Below are 10469 nucleotides of genomic sequence, written 5' to 3'. Positions count from 1 at the left end.
TATTTCTGTATGTTTATATTTTTCTCTATTTGGTTTGGATTTGTAAGACAGAAAGCATGTGATTGAATAAGTTATATGAATACACATTATTAATTTCTGTAAAGACGCACAACGTAAGGCACATCTAAAGGATGGCGTTTTTGAAGTCAATACTGTTGAAAGATAAAAAGAACCCCTGAATTACACACCAGACTAACTATGACATTTGCTTTTCACACCTGAAGTTGTCAACAGGAAATTTAAAAAGTCAGGACATCAGTTTATTTATATGCATTTTAATGAATAACACAAAAAAAACCTAAAGTTTTAAAGTAATTTTTGCTAAATCTTTTGTATCGTCCAAAGAAGAGAATTCTGCTCAGCCCTAGATGATTCAAAAATTTTCCACTCCACTTTCAGCTCTTGTCTTCTCAGCTCCAGTTTTACTAGACTTTCTTATTTTTTTATTTTTTATTTTTGTTTGTCTTCTGAAGACAACTTCCATCAGAAGTTCATTTGGCTTTTTTCTTTGTCTTTTGATGAGAAGTTCCACCAGAAGATCATTTGGCTTTTTATTTTTTGAAGAGAGCACAGCATCTACGATAAATATAGATGCATAAATATATAGATTATTTTTTCAGAAGCATTTTGAAGACTATCATAATAGCATCTAAAACAGATTTATACCTACTTTAATAAAGCAGTGGTGGGATAGGAGCATTTGCAGCCTGGATTCTAGTTTTTCTCAAAATCAAGTAAGGTATGAGCAACTACTGGCCACATACCATTCATCATACCTCAAAACATTTCATAGACATGTTTGTATATGTTTGTATGTTATGCTGCATGCACGTATATGTGTCATAATTTGTAAAGTTTCACGAGCTTATCCCCCCTGAGGGCAGGATATAGCACTATATAACTGTATTTTATGTCTTACCAATACTTGGTGGATAAAAGCAACAATTATATTTTACTGGAAACAGGATGTCCTCTTTCTGGCCTCACAATGTGCTTTCACACCACCTTTGTTATTCTTATGTTTATGCATTGTTTGACTTGCAAGATTAGTCTTATCTTACCTTCAGCTTCGTTGCTGGATTAAGAAGGGCCAGCAACAGCCTTAGTTTGTTTTAATTTTGGTGACTACCTTGCTGCAGCACGTTTCTACAGCACGTTGCCTCTGCTCCTCTTCATTTTTTATTTTTGACTTTTTCCCGCCCTCTCTTCGTTTTCTGTGCTTTCTTCAATTTCTTTTTTTTTAACAGTAGATTATCCTTTTCTGTAAGTTCCTCTTCTTCTTCACCCGATCTAAACTTGAAAGAAATGCAGTAGCATGGATACTTTGATATATTTTTCTCTTTCTCTCTTTTCTTTTCTCTCTCTCTCTCCCTCACACATACACACACACACGCACACAGAAGCACACTTTTGGGACTGGTCCTGAGTACTTGTGGTTGTAGGCTTTCATTATTTATAAAATGTTGACATATATACTTTTTTTGAATAATTGTTCCAGTATAACTTGTTCATCCAAGACTTACTTTTCTTCCCTCATATTCTGGGTGCGTTTAAATTGTTCCACCAAAAGATTGGTTCTCTGTCGGCAACTCCGAACTTCCAATGTTGAAAATTTATCAATCTGTAGTGTATAATTGCAACACAGTAAAAACATAGTACTAGCAATGAATTAAACACGGATGAGTTTAACAATGACTGAAACGTAGTAAGTTAAAATTCAGTACCTGAAACAGAGTTAACATTATATGGATTAAGGTAGCAGGATAACCTCTTTTGAACTTGTCATTACTTTTCTTTAGTGTTTTTAATGAGGCTGTACACAAACTTATTTAGTTTTCTTGTGGCATACATCTTTCCATTGACAGGACCGATTGTCGTGAATTCACTGACTTTTTAAAAATCACTCTTAACACCATGAAATAAATCTATTTTATGTCCTCCAAATATGTTTTACTTGATTGTATACTGCTACCTGTATGCAAGTTTGTGCAGGAAGTAAAGATACATACACATCATAAGGACTCTACCACTCCTTTCCAGCGATTCCCAGCTTTATCAAAAGGTCGGTCGAATAAAACCTGCCTCAATGAATGCAAGTCCATTTCTTCTGTGAAACGGATGATTATTTTGCCTCTGAAAGTAAAATAAACATTGCAAATATTAGTAGTGAAGTGGAATGGCCTGTACAAGTTTATTTCAAAAACTCTGAGCATTGCATTCCTAAACTATTACAGTTATTAAAAATAATAACCTATTACACAATCATAACTTGTAAAATGCCAACAGAAAAATTAAATTGTCTATAGCTCCTGCTTAAATTATGGTATAAATATAAAATACTAAATAAGTAATAATATAACAATAATATATTAAATAACATATGCATAATTATAAAGCAGAAGTATTACAACGGTGTGATTAATTAAAAACATAAATTACTTCAATATCTTTCTGCAATTAACATGTATAGCATTGTCCTTGTAATTATCTGAAATAAGGCAAACAACTTACACTTTTTGGTCAAAACCGGTATATGCCAATTCAATCATTGCGCTGTGTATCAGCTCGGAAAACCTTTCCAGAAAAGATGACGAAAGGCAAAGTTGCCATGTTGCTACATGCCAGCGCTCAATCTCAATCTCCCTATTTCTCAAGGTGATGACGGTTAAGGCGCAGGTTCATCATAGTACAAGGCGGTGCTGGTTATTAGGGCGCTTGATCCCCATTGATCCAGGCGATGCCAGTTGAGGCGCAGGTTCCACACTGATCCAGGCGATGCCAGTTAAGGCGCGGGGTCCACAATGACTTAGGCGATGCCAGTTAAGGCGCAGGTTCCATACTGATCGAGGCAATGCCAGTTAAGGCGCAGGTTCCATACTGATCCAGCGATGCCAGTTAAGGCGCGGGTCCATACGATCCAGGCGATGCCAGCCGGTTCCATACTGATCGAGGCGATGCCAGTTAAGGCGCGGGTTCCATACTGATCCAGGCAATGCCAGTTAAGGCGCGGGTTCCATACTGATCCAGGCGATGCCAGTTAAGGCGCAATACTGATCGAGTGCCAGTTAAGGCGCGGTTCCATACTGATCCAGGCGATGCCAGTTAAGGCGCGGGTTCCATACTGATCCAGGCGATGCCAGTTAAGGCGCGGGTTCCATACTGATCGAGGCGATGCCAGTAAGGCGCGGGTTCCATACTGATCCAGGCAATGCCAGTTAAGGCGCGGGTTCCATACTGATCCAGGCGATGCCAGTTAAGGCGCGTTCCATACTGATCGAGGCGATGCCAGTTAAGGCGCGGTTCCATACTGATCCAGGCGATGCCAGTTAAGGCGCGGTTCCATACTGATCCAGGCGATGCCAGTTAAGGCGCGGGTTCCATACTGATCCAGGCGATGCCAGTTAAGGCGCGGGTTCCATACTGATCGAGGCGATGCCAGTTAAGGCGCGGGTTCCATACTGATCCAGGCGATGCCAGTTAAGGCGCGGGTTCCATACTGATCCAGGGCGATGCCAGTTAAGGCGCGGGTTCCATACTGATCCAGGCGATGCCAGTTAAGGCGCGGGTTCCATACTGATCCAGGCGATGCCAGTTAAGGCGCGGGTTCCATACTGATCCAGGCGATGCCAGTTAAGGCGCGGGTTCCATACTGATCCAGGCGATGCCAGTTAAGGCGCGGGTTCCATACTGATCGAGGCGATGCCAGTTAAGGCGCGGGTTCCATACTGATCCAGGCGATGCCAGTTAAGGCGCGGGTTCCATACTGATCGAGGCGATGCCAGTTAAGGCGCGGTTCCATACTGATCCAGGCAATGCCAGTTAAGGCGCGGGTTCCATACTGATCCAGGCGATGCCAGTTAAGGCGCGGTTCCATACTGATCGAGCGATGCCAGTTAAGGCGCGGGTTCCATACTGATCGAGGCAATGCCAGTTAAGGCGCAGGTTCCATACTGATCCAGGCGATGCCAGTTAAGGCGCGGGTTCCATACTGATCCAGGCGATGCCAGTTAAGGCGCGGGTTCCATACTGATCCAGGCAATGCCAGTTAAGGCGCGGGTTCCATACTGATCCAGGCGATGCCAGTTAAGGCGCGGGTTCCATACTGATCGAGGCGATGCCAGTTAAGGCGCGGGTTCCATACTGATCCAGGCGATGCCAGTTAAGGCGCGGGTTCCATACTGATCGAGGCGATGCCAGTTAAGGCGCGGGTTCCATACTGATCCAGGCGATGCCAGTTAAGGCGCGGGTTCCATACTGATCCAGGCGATGCCAGTTAAGGCGCGGTTCCATACTGATCGAGGCGATGCCAGTTAAGCGCGGGTTCCATACTGATCCAGGCGATGCCAGTTAAGGCGCGGGTTCCATACTGATCCAGGCGATGCCAGTTAAGGCGCGGGTTTCCATACTGATCCAGGCGATGCAGTTAAGCGCGGGTTCCATACTGATCCAGGCGATGCCAGTTAAGGCGCGGGTTCCATACTGATCCAGGCGATGCCAGTTAAGGCGCGGGTTCCATACTGATCCAGGCGATGCCAGTTAAGGCGCGGGTCCATACTGATCCAGGCGATGCCAGTTAAGGCGCGGGTTCCATACTGATCCAGGCGATGCCAGTTAAGGCGCGGGGTCCACAATGACTTAGGCGATGCCAGTTAAGGCGCAGGTTCCATACTGATCCAGGCGATGCCAGTTAAGGCGCGGGTTCCATACTGATCCAGGCGATGCCAGTTAAGGCGCGGGGTCCACAATGACTTAGGCGATGCCAGTTAAGGCGCAGGTTCCATACTGATCCAGGCGATGCCAGTTAAGGCGCGGGTTCCATACTGATCCAGGCGATGCCAGTTAAGGCGCGGGTTCCATACTGATCCAGGTGATGCCAGTTAAGGCGTGGGTTCCATACTGATCCAGGCGATGCCAGTTAAGGCGCGGGTTCCATACTGATCCAGGCGATGCCAGTTAAGGCGTGGGTTCCATACTGATCCAGGCAATGCCAGTTAAGGCGCGGGTTCCATACTGATCCAGGCGATGCTAGTTAAGGCGCAGGTTCCACAAAGACTTAGGCGATTCCAGTTAAGGCGCAGGTTCCATACTGATCCACGAAATGCCAGTTAAGGCGCGGGTTCCATACTGATCCACGAAATGCCAGTTAAGGCGCATGTTCTATGATTATCCAATGCCTATTTTGTACATATGTAATACAGTTTTTAGACAGATTTAATACTGATGCTTCTTTCGCCATTATGCTCCTTTAACATTTGCTTATTTGCTTCCTCTTGCTCAATTTGGTCAGCAGGATTGCTGTTTTTGCTTTTTTGCTTTCTGCGTCTGTCGTAATGAAAAGCTTTTTATAAAAATGTCGATTTGTACAAAAAAGTATTAACTGCCATGAAAATCTACCTGACAACATGACACTCTTTCCCCCAACCCAATAATTATATTATCAAGAAGTTTGTTAATGCTTGTAACAATTTTTTGTCTAGGGGAACTAATAAACACTGAAGAAAGTAGCATATTTGAGTTTTTCTTGCGTTGCACCTTAGGATTACTTGATTTAACCACTGATATTACTTTAAGATAAAGGGGCAAATTGTTTAGTTTTTTTTGTTTGTTTGTTTAAATTAAATATACCTAGCATTTTATGTAACTCTTATTGGCACTGAATAAATGTATGACAACTTTTTAAAAATAGTTTTTACAACTTTTTCCTAAGCCTAAAGATTTAGACTAAAGTGATTGCATGTTTGAATCGTCCTAGTACTAAACACCACATGTGTTAATAAATAACAATCATAAGTTATAATAATAACAATCATAAGGTATAATAATAACAATCATAAGTGACTATTAGTTTAATATTTAGTGTAGAAAATACGTATTAATGTTATATCAGTCCTAGCATGAAATACATACGCGAAAAACGGAAAAAAATTTAGTCACTTCTTCATAAATCAAATTCAGGTCATTAAAATACTTATGCCACATAATTGTAAGAATTATTTTATATGGTATTTCATTATAGCACAATAACTTACAGTCGACATATACAGTACGTGACACCAGCAGCGGTGAGTACAAGGATTATGACGACTGCACCTACAACGATTCCGCTTACACCATTTTCTTTCTGTAAAGCATCTGAAAAAATAAGAAAGATTACCACACTCTGTAATAAATGTTTATTTTGTTAATGTAAATGTTATGTACGCTTGAAATTTATTTTTAAAATGTAAACTTAAATTTTAGCTTGAAGCATTTCATAAAAATGAAAAAGGTACTTAATAATCTTTTAGAATAAAACACAATGGGTTCATATTTAACCAAAAGAAGAAATTGTTAATACTTTATAACAGAGTCCAACATTAATAAAAGTCATTTTAAAGCAATGGCTATTAATGTAACTTAAAAGAAGATAGGGTTAGGTTATATAATAATCCTTTTCCTTTATTTTTATGATTTTTGATATTTGATATAAACACATACCTCCTAACTGTATACATTTCACAAACCCAAACAAAACTCCCTAGGAGTCATAATATAAAGTAACAAAGTTCCAGACACTTGCCTTCTTTTGATACAAATTTCACACTGGTTGTATTTTTCGTGGTGTAGTTATTAGTTTCAGCTAGAGCCGCTGATGTACCTGTCTCACCCAAAGAAAACTGTTTAAAGATCAGCAGTTTTTAAAATTTCACTTTTGCTAAACAGATTTTTTTCTGTTGTTTGTGCAGAAAATGTGTGCATGTATGTGTGTGTGACATTTAAATTTAAAAAAATGCAACATGTCTTACTGTGTGTGGGAGTGCAAGAAATAGCAGGTTCTCCATCAGCAGCAAGCATGTATTGTCTTCCAGTCACACATGTGCTTTTGCTGACAGTGGTGCTGTTATTGCCCTCGTCACAGGTATGATCTCCTGCTGCCTCACAGTAGTAATATCCCACATAGTGCAACAAAACAGCATTTTCTGCAACATAAATATTAGGTTAATCACTACATAAAGAAGTCAAAATTAGTCAATGGCGATGCATTTCGTATCACAGATTTCTAAAAAATTCTAAAACTTGTAAAGGTAAATCATCTTCTGACAGTTTAAGGACTGTAAGCGTTGTTCACTTTTCTTATTTTAGGTTGAGATACCCGTTTGGTTCGTAACTCTTGTCCTTTATTTAAGTTGGTTTGCGGTTTGAAATACCTATAGGGGTAATTCGATTAGACATACAACTTACAAGAAATAACACATGAAGTTGTATGTGTTTTATATAGTTGTGCATGTGGATCCCCATAACTAATGATATACTTTAAATCATCTCTTTTATCATAAACTATCATCGTTTATTAGATTCATCAGGTCAAAATAAACATAATGTCACACCTGCCTGAAAAGAAAAAAAAAACCAATACGTATGTTTTGTCTGTTATATGTCAAAATAATTATTGTAATTTCAACAATTTGTTTTCAAATTACTGTAGGTAGGCACGCCATAAATACAAATGGAAGAACTTACTGAAAACCCAAAATGAATAATTACCAGTTTTGCCTTCAGGTGACATAAATGACACAGTGAATGGTCTTCCTTTCTGAGTGTATTTTTCTGAAATTTTCCACGTGACTTTAGTGATGCAGTTCCCATCTAATTCCATTGAACACTTGTATTCTTGTCCTTGGAGTAAAACTAAAAACAAAGCGTTATTACTTATTTTTGTAATGCACTGAAGCACAATTTACAGTACTTAAAAGTAGAAGGCCAAGAAAATTAAAATATTAAAATAGTGCTGTCAGAAAGCTACATTAAGAAATAATTTGGTCAAACTGTAAATTATGGATGGTTATTAAATTTCTTAGAAACAGAAAAATGTACATAAAAATGACACATAATAAACAAGTAATTAATGACCATATAAAAGATGCACCGATTCAAAAAATGCAGTAAAATTAAACATACAAAAGTTCACTTTTAGTACTTTGTTTGTGCACGAGACTAGAGCTATAAGACGGACCATACAAAGTTTGTAATTCATTATATTAGAATCAAGATCGACGCTTCTTTTCATGTTTCTCATTATATTGTTATAGCAACAACCCACTGTCCTTACATTCACGCTAGCGTTTGCATAGCTAGCACAATTTCACAAGTAGCAAAGTTTCAGATCATTTTAGAAATTCACTATTTCTTTATTTGCTTATGATTTTTAAACTCCCTCTTACATAACATTACGTTTTGAGTATGTAAAATTATAAGTGTGGGAGTATGGATATGCTGTAGGGTTTCTCATTTTAGAAATAAGAGCAGAACTAAATGATGGATCTTCGTTAATCATAACTGCCCTTTGGTCTGTGCTCTTTCGTGGCCTTCTTACAAAGGGACGCAACCTACTGCTTTGAGATTACACCTATACTTCAGACATTTCAAACATTGAAAAAAATCAAATGAAAAAAACATTAAAAAAACTTTTATATGTATTTTTATTCTTTAAAAGATGGTTCTCTTGCTGTGGATATCTAAACTTCTACTACTAAAGAACTATTATGTATATAAAATAATTTTCACAAAGTGGACTTGAGTTGTTACCCTTTACAGCATCAGTTTGTATCAAAAATAGGAAGATTCCCCACATGATCTTCTTTTTCTTTTTGTAAAAGTGGCCTTGACCTGGAGGGCGTGTCATTTCCGTGAGCTTCGGCCCGCTTCGCGCCTTAACAAAAGCATGAAAAACTCTGTTAATTTTTCGATTGGTGGCTTGAAGAAAAAAATAAGTAATAATAGCTATACAATTAGGAAGAGAACAATTTAGGTGGTTACAATTTATCTTTACTAGGTATTATAAAACGTTATGGAAAATATAATTAGTAGATTATTTTCTTGGATCAGTTTATTAACAGTAAAGGTATTTTAAACTTTTCTGTATATGTATAGTCTGTACAACCCTCTCATAACCATGCTGAACCACCGAGAAATAATGCCCAAATAGTTTATATATGAATAATATCCATATACGTAATGAAACAATCTAAAATGCTCTAATAATATTTGCATTTTTCTGTGTATGTTCTTTATTAAAATTGTCACCATTCTATGTAGTAGTCGTGCACAATATGAGTGTGCTTTGCAATCTTTATTGTATCATAACATTGTTTTGCTTTGGACATTTTTCTTCTGGGAAAGACTCACCAATGTTTGTTCCTCTCTGGGACCAGAGCTGCCACCCCTGAATAGTTGTGCATGTGATGTGCGTTGTTTTGAGTGTGAGAGAATGTGATTTGAAATTTTTAAGGAGGGACCGAGTGTTCACTGTAAACTCAGCTAGGTATTCCCGAATAAGTCTGTGGGGCAGGAAGACGTAAGTTTGTAAAGGTAAAGAAGAGTAATTCTTATCCAGCCAAATTCTCTTTTTGTCGAGTTATATTGTGAAACTTCGAACTGTTTACGATGAGAGAGAATGAATTAATACTTGTAAGCGAGCTTATTCGGGAGAAAGAAAAAGTTGAATGTTAACGAACATGAAACGAATTTTATGACAATAGACTAATTTCAGAAATTGTTCAGGAATTACAAGAAAAAGGTTAATACGTGCCAAGAGAAGCAAGAACGCGTGGAATTACTAAAACCACAGAAGAGTCTGAGGTTGTAACCCTGTGCGTAAATGAATGAATACATTAAGGAAGGAAACACTGCAACCTTTAGGAATGGTTCCACTATGGATTACTTCCCTTTAAAGGCTGAAAAAGTCAACCAATCAGCTACTTCGTTATGTGTGAGACGCTCACCGACAAAAATACTTTATTTTTTTTTTTACTGTATACGTAAGAGAGAGAAGACACATTACACGTTATAAGAACACACAAAAAAAATGTTTAGCACTTACTGTTATCGAAACGAAAACAAATTAAACTTCACCTGCGAGCGCTTTTGCACAGCGTAGACAGACGGTACGATTCGAAAGGTCACACACAGCTCTGAGATAACTTCGAGTCCAGGTAAAAGGAGCAAAACTAAGAATAAAAAAATTCTGTTGGACGTAGGCAGAGAGTCTGCACAACGTTCGACTCCGAAGAAAAAGATCTTCTTTACGTCCAGCAGTACTATTTGTGATATCTTGCTTCTCTGTAACAATATTGCTTTAAGCCGAGGGAGATGAACGAGCGTAGCCACGTCTCATCTGAGCCGGCCAGGTAGCAAACTGCACAGATAAAGGGCTTGGTGAGAAGGCGGAGCTTATCTCACCTAGCCTCAGCTCACCTTAGCTCCGCCTACTTCTGCAATGCAAGTATGCAAATCCGTCAAGTACACGTGTCCTTCACGTAAAACGTCCGCCATTTTGAGTGTTTTGTTTCATGCGTCAGGCAGAGGATGATGAACTTTGCTTTGATGTATATGTAAGGTTTTTCTACGTGCACACACACACACATCACACACACATAGAATAAGTGAAAACAAACTGTCAAACCCCATACTTCAATAAGAGATACAACCAA

General features: G+C 38.9%; 1 protein-coding gene and 1 long non-coding RNA gene across 4 annotated transcripts; both read right to left on the bottom strand.

Moving 5' to 3' along the window:
- On the bottom strand, positions 1-2926 carry LOC112568202. 2 transcript variants are annotated; one of them, XR_003100028.1, is made up of 5 exons: positions 2512-2926; positions 2010-2133; positions 1524-1621; positions 1062-1295; positions 1-576 (listed from the first exon to the last, which is right to left on the bottom strand). It is a non-coding gene; the product is annotated as an uncharacterized LOC112568202 (long non-coding RNA). The 2 variants fall into 2 exon arrangements; XR_003100029.1 differs by having other exon boundaries at positions 1062-1290.
- A 1968-nt stretch (positions 2927-4894) lies between these two features.
- LOC112568197 lies at positions 4895-10153 on the bottom strand. 2 transcript variants are annotated; one of them, XM_025245371.1, is made up of 7 exons: positions 9892-10153; positions 8566-8689; positions 7525-7668; positions 6786-6959; positions 6560-6637; positions 6030-6132; positions 4895-5322 (listed from the first exon to the last, which is right to left on the bottom strand). In XM_025245371.1, exons 2-7 carry the CDS (start codon positions 8660-8662, stop codon positions 5202-5204), a joined length of 717 nt encoding a protein of 238 aa, XP_025101156.1. In that variant the 5' UTR covers positions 8663-8689; positions 9892-10153; the 3' UTR covers positions 4895-5201. The 2 variants fall into 2 exon arrangements, with proteins under 2 accessions (XP_025101156.1, XP_025101157.1); XM_025245372.1 differs by having other exon boundaries at positions 7525-7656.
- Between the last annotated feature and the right edge of the window lie 316 nt (positions 10154-10469).

This window comes from Pomacea canaliculata, linkage group LG7, assembly GCF_003073045.1.
Source record: "Pomacea canaliculata isolate SZHN2017 linkage group LG7, ASM307304v1, whole genome shotgun sequence".
Classification (NCBI taxonomy): Eukaryota; Metazoa; Mollusca; class Gastropoda; order Architaenioglossa; family Ampullariidae; genus Pomacea; species Pomacea canaliculata.
Note: the sequence above shows the minus strand (reverse complement) of the source record. Positions and strands in the feature narration are given on the sequence as shown.